The 14,448-nt window shown below is 48.7% G+C and overlaps 1 protein-coding gene across 1 annotated transcript; it reads right to left on the minus strand.

Moving 5' to 3' along the window:
- Positions 1–1,138: 1,138 nt before the first annotated feature.
- Positions 1,139–13,548, minus strand: SMIM7 (small integral membrane protein 7). Its single transcript, XM_030303664.1, has 5 exons — positions 13,470–13,548; positions 13,345–13,386; positions 12,811–12,863; positions 7,791–7,881; positions 1,139–2,270 (listed from the first exon to the last, which is right to left on the minus strand). The coding sequence occupies exons 1-5, from the start codon at positions 13,493–13,495 to the stop codon at positions 2,255–2,257; spliced, it is 228 nt and encodes a 75-aa protein (XP_030159524.1). The 5' UTR covers positions 13,496–13,548; the 3' UTR covers positions 1,139–2,254.
- Between the last annotated feature and the right edge of the window lie 900 nt (positions 13,549–14,448).

The raw sequence follows: 14,448 nt of genomic DNA on the forward strand, positions 1-14,448 counted from the left end.
CCTCTTCTCTCTCGGCCCTTTCCCTACTTGTGCGCTCCCTCTTTCAAAACTAAATAAACATAAAAAAATGAAAAACAAAAAAAATAATAAAAACAAAACCAATACAATCGATCTTTAAAGGTGTGTGTGCACAAATGTAGGCAAAGGAGAGAGAAAATGCAGGCAGTGAAGACACCCACACCGAACATTTAAGCTTGCTGAACTTTCCAATCGCCCCAGGCAGATGGGACCCTCAGACCCCTTTTGGAGACCGGAAACTGAGGCAAGGAGTGGGGAAGCAAGCAGCCAAGGTCTCACTAGCAAGGAGCAGAGATGGGACTCGAACCCGCACCTAACTGACCCAGAAGCATGAGCGCTTAAATTCTGGGCAACCCTACGCACCCAAAACTCAAACGTCAATAATCTTTGACGTTAATGAGGGTTCTTGAAAAGCTTCCTCAAGATACACATCCATGAGACACAACTTTCAAAAGGTACAGCAGCCTCCGAAGCGATGCTGATGGGAGCTTAACAAGGAGATAACAGTTCTCTGGGGAAAAAAATACAACTATTGAAACAAAATCTCAATGACAACATTCTCTTCGCAGAGCGCGATTCACCCCCATAACACATGAATGCCTCTCCTCACCGAAACCTCAGCACCAGTCTGAATAAGGCGGCGAGGTTTCCTCGCACCACTGACACGGCTTGATGAGTGACCAGGCAAGATCTCGGCACATCTGTTCTGGCTGACAAGGACACAGGCCTGGGCGAAGCTCGATTCGGCCGCTACGTTCCCCGGCGACTTACAAACCACACGCCCGGGTGTGACAAGGGAATAAATTACACAAGCAGTGAAGGAGAATGACGTTGGCAAAGCAGCAGTGAGAGCGGATTTGACCCTAGTCTAGCAAAACCCCGCTGCTGTCACCGGCTCTTTCTATACCGCCAAGAGTGGCCGGGTCAAAAATCACATTGGCCCAATTCCAGCCGCACATTTATTCACGCAAAATCTCAAAAGGGAAACCTAAATATTGCCTCTTTTCTGACTTTTTGACAGCCTCCGAAATGAATCCTCAGTGTTCCCCACAGTGTAGTTCACAACAACTCGGGCTGGAAGTCAACTAACTTCTTGGTTAAAAAATATATAAACAAAAGATCCTTTTTAGAAATGAGCTTTATTTTCAATGCGACTCAGTTCTGCAAGTCTACAGGTTTACTTGGTTACTTCTTCCTCCCGTCAGGTTTACCTACAAATCAGGATTTCAAAAACCACAACGAACAAATCAAACACCGGCAGGATCTGGGTGCTGACCACCGGCATTTTGTCTTGGCAATAAAAGGCCTCCCTTTCAATGAAGATTCTGTGCAAAATGCTAGATTTCCTCGAGTGAGGCTTCTTGATTTTCAACCTTGAAATCACTCACTTGAAAATCAGACCCGGAATTCCAAACTTTGAGAACTGGGTCCTGATACCCCCCATGGACGGCACCCTCGTTCCGAAAATGATACAATTAATGGCCCCAAAAGTGACTTTAACAGAGGGCTTCAAGGCAAGGCGAAGTTTCTCCTAACACCCACATCTGCCTGCTCTGTACCTCTCTTCCATGGGAATCGGTAATACTTCACCCTTAAAGTCCTAGGGATGACCTCAGCTGCACTGAGTGGCCAAGCAGAGCCCATCGAGACAGGAAAGGAATTTGGACACAGGCCCAGCAACAATGAACTTGCTTGTTATTCGTAAATACAGTCCAGTAAAGAGGTTCCATCAAACTCAAAAGCCAACCCTTCTGTTTCAGATCCCTGGATAAAAATGATTTTTTCAAAACTTGGGTAGTTGGAACCAAAAAGGATGGTTGTTAAAAATAAACGGAGAAATATCCAGAAATGGGTTTCTAGCGGAAGCTTGGAAGAAGAGGAATTCCAATCTAAAAAAGCAATCTAGACATGTTCTTTTATCCGTAGGGAATGCAATGTTATCACATTCCCCTTCCATAAGCCCTCCTCAAACTCCTTAAGTAGTCAGCATTTCAGAGGAGAGACCAAAGTGAAAAGATCTTTGAAAAGAAAACAATGACGTGGCTGGGAAACCGTGTGCAGCTTGGCGAACATTTTTTTCCACCCACCACGAACTTGGGCTTTCTGGGAAGATCGCTGGTTTTCCAGTCAAAACCATTCTTGAAGTCATCAGGAACGGAGGAAGGGAGACCCGGCATCTGGGAAGATGGTTCCTGGTTCCTGGTTCCTGGTTCCCGGGAAGGCGTATATCTGGGGCTCAGGAGCCAAACAGCCTGGAAAAGTCGGAGGGCAGAAATGTACATGAAGATGCGAACAAAGCAAAGCTATTGCTCTGAAAACACTTTCAGAAGATTTTTTATGTTACTATTAAGATTATTTTGTATCCTTTATAATTTTGTAAGTGATTTTTCTGTTATGCAACGTGAACATACTTAACACTACCAAACAGTACATTTTATTTTTTTTTAATGTTTTTATTTATTTTGAGACAGAGACAGAGCATGAGCAGGGGAGGGGAAGAGAGAGGGGGAGACACAGAATCCGAAGCAGGCTCCAGGCTCTGAGCTGTCAGCACAGAGCCTGACGCGGGGCTTGAACTCACGGAGTGTGAGATCACGACCTGAGCTGAAGTCGGAGCTTAACCGCCTGAGCCACCCAGGCACCCCCAAACAGTACATTTTAAAAAGAAGAAAGCTATTTAACAAAGTATCTACTTCATCAGAATCTGTAACATTTTAGCCCATTCTCTATTACTGCCAGTCAGTGATGACTTTCATAAATTAAAAAAAAAAAAAAGATATTAACGTTATTCCAGTGAAGGAAATCCTGAACAGGGAAGGCTTGGAAACTGTACAAATGTCCATGAAGTTGAGAATGGGTATGTAAGTTATGATAGAGGTTTACTGGGGAAAACCACAGGGCTGTTAAAAAGATATATATGGTGGGGGTTTGCCTGGGTGGCTCAGTCGGTTAAGCATCTGACTTTTGATTTCGGCTTAGGTCATGACCTCACGGTTCCTGAGTTCGAGCCCTGCATCGGGCTCTGTGCTGACAGTGTGGAGCGTGCTTGCTTGGGATTCTCCCTCTCCCTCTCTCTCTGCCCCTTCCCTACTCTCATGTGTGTGCACGCATGCACTCTCTCTCTCTCTGAAAATAAACTTAAAATATACACACACACACACACACACACACACACACACACACACGGAACTCTGTTACCTTTACGATATTTCTATAAATCCAAACTTTTTCCAAAATAAAAAGCCTTTTTGAAAAAAAAGGACAACAGAAAGTGCAGGACCAACTGGATTACGACATATGCAAAAGAATGAAGCTGGATCCCTACCTCACACCATCTACAAGAATTAACTCAAAGTGGATCACAGACCTAACTATTAAAATTAAAATTAGAAAACTCTTAAAAGAAAACTTAGGCCTACAGGTGCCTGGGTGGCTCAGTCGGTTGAGCATCTGACTCTTGATTTTGGCTCAGGTCACGATCTTGCAGTTTGTGAGTTTGAGCCCTGCTTCGGGCTTTGCGCTGACAGCGTGGAGCCTACTTGAGGTTCTCTCTCTCCCTCTCTCTCTCTACCCCTCCCCTGCTTGCATGCTCTCTCTCTCAAAATAAATAAATACACTTTTTAAAAAAAAAAAAAAAGAAGAAAAGAAAACTTAGGCTTAAATCTCCATGACCTCGGGCTAGGCAACAATTCCTTAGCTATTACACAAAAAGCACCAGTGACAGAAGGAGAAATAGATTGGAGTCTACCAAAACTAAGATTTTTTTTGTGCTTCAAAGGACACCATCAAGAAATTGAAAAGACAACTCCCAGAATGGGAGAAAACACTTGCAAATCACATATCTGATAAGGGACTGGGATCCACACTATAAAAAGAACTCTTACAACTCAGTAATAACCCAACTAAGAAATGGACAAAGGATCTACACATTTTTCCAGAGAAGATACAGAAATGACCAATAGGCACATGACAAGACGCTCGACGTCATTCACCATCAGGGAAATGCAAATCAACCCTTACATCCGCTAAGACGGCTCGGCTCTCATCAAAAAGACCGACAATCGCAAGCGTTGGCAAGGGTGTGGGGAAACTGGAACCATCGTACGCTCCTGGTGGGAAGGCACACTACTGCAGCGACTTTAAAAAATAGTCTGGCAGAAGCTCAAAAGGATAAATATAGAGTGACCCTAAGACCCAGCAATCTCACTCCTCGGTATTTACCAGACAGCCTCGAAAACGTGTGCGCCAATGTTTGTATCAACAATGCTGGAGACAGCCGAAAAATGGAAACATCCCAGATAGCCATCAACGGATGGATACAAAAACAAGCCGAGGCGCAGCCATACAATGGACTATTCTTTGGCCACAGAAAGGAATGCAGTGTTGACATGCCACGGCATGTCGGAACCTACGAGACATCACGCTGAGTGAAAGAAGCCAGACACAGAAGGGGCCACACACTGTTGCGATTCCATTTATGTGAAATACCCAGAACAGGCAGATCCATCAAGAAAGCTGGAGGGAGGGGAGAACAGGCAGGAACTGCTTAATGGGTCCGAGGTTTCCCTTTCGGGGGTGATGAAAACGTTCTAGAATTAGATGGCCGTGGTGGTTTCACAACCCTGTGAATATACGACAAAACACTGAGTTGTGAACACCAACTTGCACTTTTTTTGTACTTGTTCATCCTTTTCCGTGGTTTTACACGCTCGTGTTCTCCCGGTCTTCCTCTCCCCAATACTTCAGTATGAAGATTGCAACGTAGAGAAGACTTAACAGAATGGTTCAGTGAACACCCACATATACACCACCTCCACTCTGCAATTAACACTCTGTTGTACAGGGCACCTGTCAATCTGTCTCCCTTATCTTTGATGTGTTCCCAAGTTAAGCTGCAGACGGTAATACTCTCGGTCCCTAAACCTTCAGGCACGTTTCTCTCTGTATTTCAAGTTTTTCGTGCCTTTTTAAAAATTCCAAAGTAGCTCAGCTCAAGCAATACAGAAGTGGGTGCAGGGAACTGTGAACCATCCCCTCAGGCCCTGTTAACCTCGTCAGCGGTCACAGCATGGTAACCTCTGAGCATGGTCACGTCTGCGGACAGCCTGGAGTAGATCCGTCCAACTCCCTGCCTGGAAGTCTCCCCACACACTTCCGGCATTTATTTAATGTTTACCGCGTGCAAATCACAACTGAGGCCAGAGTGCGCATTTAAGTGACATCCAGCCGCCTTTGCTTTCAGAACACTCCCCTGTATAGACAGAAGTTTTAGCACACCATCAGTGACGGTAGCATAACAGTCGTACGGGCGTCCTTTGAATTACCTGACTATTCCCCTGTTCTTGGACATTTAGGTGATTTCCAGTTTTGTTTCGTTTTTTTTGTTGCAAAAGTAGAACAGCTTTTATTATTTAAAAAGCCTTTGTTACTTTGAACACATCTAAGCCCTTATTTTATTTATTGTTGAGAGACAGAGCAAGCACATGGGGGGGGGGGTGGGCAGAGGGAGAGAAAGAGAATCTGAAGCAGGCTCCAGGCTCGGCACAGAGCCTGATGCGGGGCATGAACCCACGACCCCGGGATGACGACCGGAGCCGAGGTGATTTCCAGTTTTTTAATATCCTGGGAAAGCCGGTCACTGCCTCCCTGACAGGGCCCTTTCTGAAAAAGATCTTCCCTCCCTGTGGCCCCTACTGGAAGAGCCGGCCTAGGTCAGGGGTCGGCACACTCCCTGTGTAGCAAGTGGCACTGTAAGTAGTTTGGGCTTTGCAGGCCAGGCGGTTTCCATCACAAGGTTTCAAGCGCTCCACGGTAACCAAAAGCAGTCACAGAAATGGGTGTGGCCGCATGACAATAAAACATCAGGAAAACCAGGAAATAGATATGGCCCAAGGGCTGTGGTTCCCTGACTCAACCTAAGTGATTCTGCCGGCACCAGGACAACCCCAATCTAGCAGGACCTGGGTGACACCAAGCTAGGCCAATCAGGCTCTGCTCTCAGGAAGCAGAATCAGCACACTAGGCTACAGACTAAGCCAGCCTTGGGCCAAGCTGGAACGTCACAGAGCCTGAGGCTACTACCATCCTGGTCACCGGCCAGCAGAGGAGCAGTAAAGGAAGCTAGCTGGGAGAGAAGGATGATGAAGCCGCTGGACAGAAAAGAACAAAATGATAAAAACACACCGAGCATCCTGAGAAACTTAACAGGAACCCATGGGGGAGGGGAAGGAAAAAAAAAAAAAAGAGGTTAGAGTGGGAGAGAGCCAAAGCATAAGAGACTGTTAAAAACTGAGAACAAACTGAGGGTTGATGGGGGGTGGGAGGGAGGGGAGGGTGGGTGATGGGTATTGAGGAGGGCACCTTTTGGGATGAGCACTGGGTGTTGTATGGAAACCAATTTGTCAATAAATTTCATAAAAAAAAAAAATAAAAAATAAAAAAAAAATAAAAAAAAAAAAAAACACACCGAGCTCGCCCCTGCCCCAGGACCTTCGCGCGTGCTACGTCCAGTGCTACTGTGCTTCTCTTCGGTTCTGCAGATGGCAAGGCTGCCTCTCGTTCTTTAGGTTTTGATTTAAACAGCACTTCTCAGAGAGGCTCTTCCCGACCATTTCCCAAACTGAGAGCCTCCCATTTGCCTCATGAGTGAGGTTTTCCTATTTATTTGTTTTCTGTCCCTGTCCCATCTGCTATACTGTGTGCATTCACTGATGGCAAGGACTATGGCTGTCTTGGTCTCAGCTATAAGCCCAAGGCACAGCCCGTGCTGGATAGTTGTGAATGAATGAAGGAATGAATGAATGAATGAATAGGTGGGAACATGGAAAGACCGAGGCTGGAGGAGCACCCCCAACACTGTTCTACCTCCTGTGAATCTTAGTTATGCTTCCCATGCTCTTCTGCAAATCCCCTGGGCTCTTCACGAGCCCTCTTTGTACCTGGACAGGCCTCAACCGAGCTCCCAAAGAGGGCCTCTCTGGGCATACATTGCGGTCCTCATTCTGGGCTCTAAAACACTTTCCAGTGACACAGTGAACCCCCCCTCCCCCCCATCTCCTAAGTCCTAAGTCCATCTCTAACAGCCACTGGACTGGCACAAGGTCCCCCCAGCAACCCTAAATTCAGCATCTCAATTATTCAGGACAGTCGATTTTCCTTCTCTCCCTCTTTAGGGTGAAGCAAGGGACCAGCCCAGCATGGACAAAATGCCAGATTCTCCTACTGTTTTTCCCAAGTCTGTTTACTAGAGTCTCACAATTCATTAATAGCAGAATCAAAATTAAGGCCCCGCTGCTGGGAGGAAAACCAATCCCATTAGATTTGTTAAGCCTAATGAGGAAATGAAAAATGGGCACGAAAACAGAAAAAAGTCTGAAACCCTTCTGCTGGCTTCCAGCAAGTCAGGAAGCAGGGACCCAGCAGCACACTGGTCATTCAAGCCACATTTTCCACCCTGGCAAGACACCGAGCATACACTAAACACTGGCAAGAGGTAACAGGGCCAAGGCTCGAGGGAAGGTATCTCTTGGCAGCCTCTGCGGAGGTACCAGAAACAGCCAGGACTTGGAGAACACCGTGTTCCGGTCAAAGCTCTGGCCTAGACCACAGTGACACAGTCTAACCCGTGTAGACCCTGGGAGAGTTCTTATTTTGAAAGCAGAAAGCGTGACACAAAAGTGCCGACAGAGGAGACAGGGAATGACCATCAGGTGGGTCGATCTGGAGAACGACACTGAGGATGACACGGAAGGGGACAGGCAGGCTGGACTTACACGATCATGCAGAACATCATGAAGACATTCCACAGCGCAATGAAGATGCGGAAGTATCTGAGGCTCAGTAGGAACTCCCGGATGTTGTCACCTGCAAAGGCAGAAAGCATTTTTACAAGCACGGCTCACATGTCTGCTGTCACGGCTGCAGTGTGCTTCTGCAGTTTCCGCCCACCCCCATCCCACTACCCCACCCCACGTTCCAGGGGCAGCATGGCTTTCCCTGTGGGTCGCCTCTGCTCCCTGACCCTTGGCATTCTGGCAGTAGCTGCCACTGACCAACCCCTGAGAGCACCCAGTCCCCAGTCTCTGATTGGCTCAGGGAGGGAACATGTGACCCAAGTCTACCCAATGAGAGTCAGTCCTGAGATTTTTGTCTCAACCACTGGGAAGGAGGCATTTGCTTCCTGTCCATCTTTCTGGGCTAGGAAGTTGTAAGCCCAGTCCTTTGGGTCAGAGATTGGCAAACTGTGGCCCATGGGCCAAAGCCAGCCCCTCCCGCCTGTTTCTATATGGCCTGTTAACTAAGAATATCTTTGATACTTTTTAATGGTTAAAAAAAATCAAAGGAGTATTTTGTGAGACACAAACGTTACATAAAATTCATATTTCAGTGTCTATAAATAAGTTTTATCAAAATACACCCATGCCCCCTCATTTATATATAGGAGATAAACCTCAGAGCTATTGTTGATTTGGTTCCGGCTCCAGACCACTGCAATAAAGCAAGTCAAATGATTTTTTTGGCTTCCCAGTGCATATAAAAGTTACGTTTACACTATACTATAGTCTATTAAATATGCAGCAGCATTACATCTAAAAAATAATGTAAATGCATTAATTTAAAAATTATTGGTGGGTGTATAGATGGCTTGATGCTCGGTTGAACATCCATCTGGCTCTTGGTTTCGGCTTGTGTCATGATCTCCCAGTTCGGGAGTTCGAGCCCCACATCTGCTGGGGATCCTCTCTTTTTGCCCTTCCCCTTCACTTGCTCTCTCTCTCTCTCAAAATAAATAAACTTTAAAAATATATATATTGCTGGGGTGCCTGGGTGGCTCAATCAGTTAAGCATCCAACTCTTCATTCTGGCTCAGGTCATGATCTCAGGGTCTAGAGTCAAGCCCCCCATAGGGCTCCAAGTTGGGCATGGAACCTGCTAAAGATTCTCTGTCTCCCGGGGCACCTGGGTGGCTCAGTCGGTAAAGTGGCCGACTTCAGCTCAGGTCATGATCTCAGAGTTCGTGAGTTTGAGCCCTGTGTCAGGCTCTGTGCTGACAGCTCAGTCTGGAGCCTGCTTGGGTTTCTGTGTTTCCCCCTCTCTCTGCCCCTCCCCTACTTGCACTCCGTCTCTCCTCTCCCTCAAAAATAAACACATTAAAATATTTTTTAAGGGGCGCCTGGGTGGCGCAGTCGGTTAAGCGTCCGACTTCAGCCAGGTCACGATCTCGCGCTCCGTGAGTTCGAGCCCCGCGTCAGGCTCTGGGCTGATGGCTCAGAGCCTGGAGCCTGTTTCCGATTCTGTGTCTCCCTCTCTCTCTGCCCCTCCCCCGTTCATGCTCTGTCTCTCTCTGTCCCAAAGATGAATAAACGTTGAAAAAAAAATTAAAAAAAAAAAAAAATATATTTTTTAAAAAAATTCTCTCTCTCCCTCTCCCCGAGTGCACGCACACTATCCCTCTCAAAAAAAAAAAAAAAAAAAAAATACTGCTAACAAATGCTAACCATCATCTGAGCTCTCAGCAAGTCATAATCACTGATCACCGAAACAAATATAACAATGAAAAAATGTGAAAACCTGCTAGAATTACCAAAATACGACACACACAAAGTGGGCAAATGCTGTTGGGAAAATTGTGCCAACAGACCTGCTCGCTCAGGGTGGCCACACACCTTCAGTTTGTAAAAAACAAAAATTCTCTGCAAGGCACAATAAAACAAGGTATGCCTGGATTTGCCGTGGCTGCTTTCAAGGAACGAAGCTGAGATGCGGCACCAGAGAAGGTACGACCCACAGGGCACCTGGGTGGCTCGGTTGGTTAAGCATCCGACTCTTGATTTGGGCTCAGGTCACGATCTATCTCCCAGTTTGTGAGTTCCAGCCCCGCGTCAGGCTTGCGCTGACGGCAATGCAGAGCCTGCTTGGGATTCTGTCTCCCTCTCTCTCCGCCCCTCCCCAGCTCGTGCGCACACGTGGTCTCTCTCCCTCTCAAAATAAGTAAATAAGCACTAAAAAAAAAAAAAAAAAAAAAAAGAGACAGAGAGAGAGAGAAAGAAGGTATGACCCACAAAGCCTAAAATGTTTATGATCTGTCCCTTTACAGAAAAATGTGCCAAGCCCTGCTCTCGGGTCACCTTTGTAAAAACAAGCAGCCTGAGAGTAAAACCAACCCAGAAAGACAAGGAGAGGATTGCATGCAGGGCGGCTGGTATGAGCCCTGAATCCAGGTGTGCCTGAGAACCGTCCTACCCTTGGGAGGTTTCAACTTGCCTTACCCTTTGGCTGGGTTTTCAGTGTTTGCAGCTGAAAAAGGACACTAATTCAGGCAAGTAAAAGGGGAGTTCTGTTTTGATGATGATTCACTCTAGTTCCCCGATGCCACAGAGCAGAACCCATTTCGAGAGGAAACAGCTTGGTACGATGAGACTCCAGAGATGTCGGTTCCAGAACCCTCCTTCAGGGTTTTAAGTCAATCATCCTCCCTTACTAATCCTCCAGAATGAAATGAACGGGTCCAGATAGGGTAACCTACAAGCATGCTACCCAAAATGTCATCTCTAGACCACGGCTGTCCATTAAGTACAGAAAATACCAGGCAGGAGCTCAGAAATTTACACGGCCACCCGATATGACAGCCATCTGGCATCACTGCATCATCCAAGCACCAGATGAGCACACGGACTTGCTGAACGCAGCTTAGATGAGTCCGGTATTGTTCAACCCACTGGGACAGCCACGTGCAGCTCAGCCCAGACTGCAGATGTCAAACGCGGGTCCATCCCCAGCATGTCTGAGAGGCAGTGCTCGCAAGGCCCTTCCTTGAGCCCAGCATCAAAAAACAAAACAAAACAAAACAAAACAAAAACAAAAAAACAGGCTCTCCTGCCATCAACGGGTGCTAACTAAAGGCCATTTGTTCCAGGCAGCAGCCAAGTGCAGGGGATACAGGGAGAAACGAGACAGGCATCCCTGCCCTAAGGAGCTCACACGGAGGACAAATACTAAACAAGTTAATCACACACCTGATTATTCACCATGACAAGTGCCATGGGAGCATACAAAGGGGGCATCCAACCTAGCCCATGCTGGGGAGCGGGGGTTAAGTGCTTCGAGGAAGTGTATAAGCTCCGACCTTAAACTTGGGCAGGAGTTTACTGCCCTTCCACACAGGTGACCTTGGTCAGCCCCTGGCCTATAAATGCCCTAGCTTCCTCCTGTGTAAATGGGGGTAATGGGCAACTAGGAAGACCTCAGCACAGTGCCTGGCACACAGCTCTCAACAAATGCAGCCACTACTGTGTCAGGGGGTCAGCCAGGCACAGGGAGAGGGGCATTTTCTGCAGCAGCAGCAACAAGCACAAGATTACTAGCTGGAAGGAGACGTGCACAGAGCCCCTGATCACAAGGAAGCCACTGTTGTGACTGTCCTTATCGTGGACACTCTCACCACCACCAAGCCCTCCCACATCCTACCCACCCCAGCTCCGATTTAGATCTATAGACCACAGCCCCAGGAGTTGGTGTAGTACCTTCCACAGAGTGAGTAAGCAATATACACATAGCTGCTGAATGAATGGATGTATGAACAAAAGAATGAATGGATGGATGGTCTAGTGACTGAGGGTACAACCTGCGGGGTCCGAAAAAGCCAGGTTCCAATCAAGAGGCTGTCACTGGTTTACTATGTGACCACAAGCAAGTCAAGCCACAAGCCTGAACCTCAGTTTCCACACCTATAAAATGGGAAAATGCCCTTTACCTTTTAGGGGTGGAGACGGAGGGGAAATACCCATAGGAAGCACCTAAGGGGGCAGCCGCCACCAGGTAGGCCCCCGATAAAAGGGAGCTGTCAGACTGTCATCAAATTCACTGCCCCTCAGGGTTCCTATTGTCCCTACGTAATGCTCCATCATAGCACCCACCGCCTTGGCTGCTCCCTGCTGTGTCCCCAGCATCCAGCACAGTGGCTGGCATGTGACAGGTGCTCAATAATGCTTGGTGAATGAATAAATGTATGGACACAGTAGTCATGTACACGTCTCATGTCTCAAACAGTCACATGAATAAATTCAGCAAGAAGTGTCAAACTTAGGGCCTCCAGAGGCCAGGCAGGTGAAATGATATCACGATGAGGGGCTGGGACGAGTAGAGGCCACAGGCCCTGCTTCAACGGGGTCCTGTTTTTCTCAACTTCACCCAACAGGTGCCAAGAGGTTGCTTGAACCCTGAGCTGTAGGATGTTCAGATTTTTCTTGAAAAATTTTCTTGAAAATTCAGACAACTGAATTTTTACGTGACATCTGATTTATTTGAAAGCTAATGTTGGCATCTAATTAAAAAAGAAAAAACAGGTCTGCAGTACTCTGAAAGCAATAGCTACTTGTGAGGCTGTTCAGTTGCTCGTTCGTTCATTCATTCATTCATGCTGGAAGACTGGCACCAAAAGGGCACAGAAATGGGCCAAAACAAGTTGGAGCAAGTGTGAGGGGCAAATATTAGCCACATGGTATCATACATAAAGGAAAATTCTAACTGTACGAAGTTATATGAGTTCTGACTTATGCGGGGAGGGTTAGCAGGAGAAAGAAGGTCGACAGAGGTGAACAAAAGGAACAGCACATCCTCAGGCCCAACTCTCTCTCTCTCTCACACACAATCACACACGCACACACATACACACACAGACACACACACACACACACACACAGATTATTAAAAAGAAAACTGAGTTGGGGCTTGGTAAGAACAAATTGTCCTCTCTGAATGGACTAATTTCAGAGTCCAGAAAGGAGGTCTTACCTGTGCTGGGCTCCCTCGACTCCTCCCCAAAGCCCTGCGTGTCCTTCTTTTTCCTACAAAGAGGAACAGACAGTATCCACTTTCGGTGGGACATAAAGACCACTCAGTCCTCTGGCCCTGACCCTCAGCTCAGAGGGCCTCGGACACCGTTTCAGCTCTAGCCCTGCAGCGGACTTGGTGACCTCGGGGGGTTTAATGCCCCTTTGGACCATCATCTACCGGCCAATCACAGCAAGGCCTGCAGCCACCAAGGTGGAGAGGTTAGTCTGTGGGTACGAAGGAAGGCTAAGAACTCTGGGGGGACCGGCCGGAGGCTCTCCGGGATGCAAGAAGGGAGATCGCCGGAAACGAAAAGTCTTGATTTCAAGTCACCATGGAGCGCAGGGTCACAGAAGGACAGACCAGGAAGGAGGCGTGGCCAGAGGGCTGGCTGGGGCTTGGGGGCGTGGCCTACGACTTGGGGCGGGCTCACGCTCGTGGGGGCGGGTCTACGGGTCCCCTGGGTGGAGCCGCGATCCAAAGCGGCCTACTCACAGCTTAAAGTTGAGCACCGCCCCGGCGTTCATCAGCAGCGTCCTGCGAAGGGAGAATGAGGTTACCTGGGCCTCCCCTTGTCCCTCTTATCCTTCCTACCCCAGCCTCTGGCCCCCCCTAATTACCCGAACAGCAGGATGTCCCCGATCATCGTTACGGCCGAAGCGTCCGTCAGAACCGGAAGCGGAAGCCTCGAAGAGGGAGGGGAGAGGAGCACAAACCGACCAATCTCGAGGCCGCGCTGGCGAGGGCTGGTCCAATCGAAGGCCAAGACATGCAGGGTCCCGCCCTCTGAAGGCCAGGCCCCTTTAGGAAAGAACAAGCGCCCCTTTTCTCTGGGAGGCCCGGAGGGTATTGAGGAGAGGGCGGGGCGATGGTGTGACGTCACCCGGGACGGAGTCACCCGCGGCAGTATTAGGTTACGCACTGGAGGCGTGCCGCGCTGGAGTGAGGCCCCCAGCGCGCAGGAAAATCAGTGCAGTAGCTTTATTTTCTGGGCTGGGGTCTCCGATGCGGCTTCTGGAGAAACCGGGCCTTCTGACCACTGAGATGCACAGGGCAATGGGTCCTGATGCAGTGGGCTCTAGGCACCGATGCCCGGGGCGGGGCTGGGGGGGGGGGTCCTCCTGGGCCCCAGTGGAAGGCGGGGATCCCCACTAGGCTGGCGCTACGGGGGAGTGGGGGGGAGGGAGGAGGTCCCAACAGAGCTGTCCCTTCGGAGAACAGGGATCCCCGTGAGGAATGGAGATCGTAACTTACAGAGCCCCATAGAGGATTAGGGTCATGACAGCTCCACAAACAATTGGGGTCTTGACCCTCTGGGATATGGGAAGATGGGGTTCACAACTGGTCGGGCCCCACAGAGGGTGCTGGTCCCGATCCAAGGGCTCCAAAGAGGACATGGATCCTAATCGAGTCCCACCGGGACAGGGTCCTAACTGATCCATCCCGCCTGGGTGGGCTCCGCATGGGAAGGCCCCCCCCCCCCCCCCGCCAGGGACGGCTACCCTGTCCAACGCACACCACAGGGACCCCTGCACCCCGCCTCGCTGGGCTGAATGGGGTCGCGATGGCCCGAGGGACGGAGTAGGGGACACCCGACTA

This window comes from Lynx canadensis, chromosome A2 (assembly GCF_007474595.2).
Source record: "Lynx canadensis isolate LIC74 chromosome A2, mLynCan4.pri.v2, whole genome shotgun sequence".
Lineage (NCBI taxonomy): Eukaryota > Metazoa > Chordata > Mammalia > Carnivora > Felidae > Lynx > Lynx canadensis.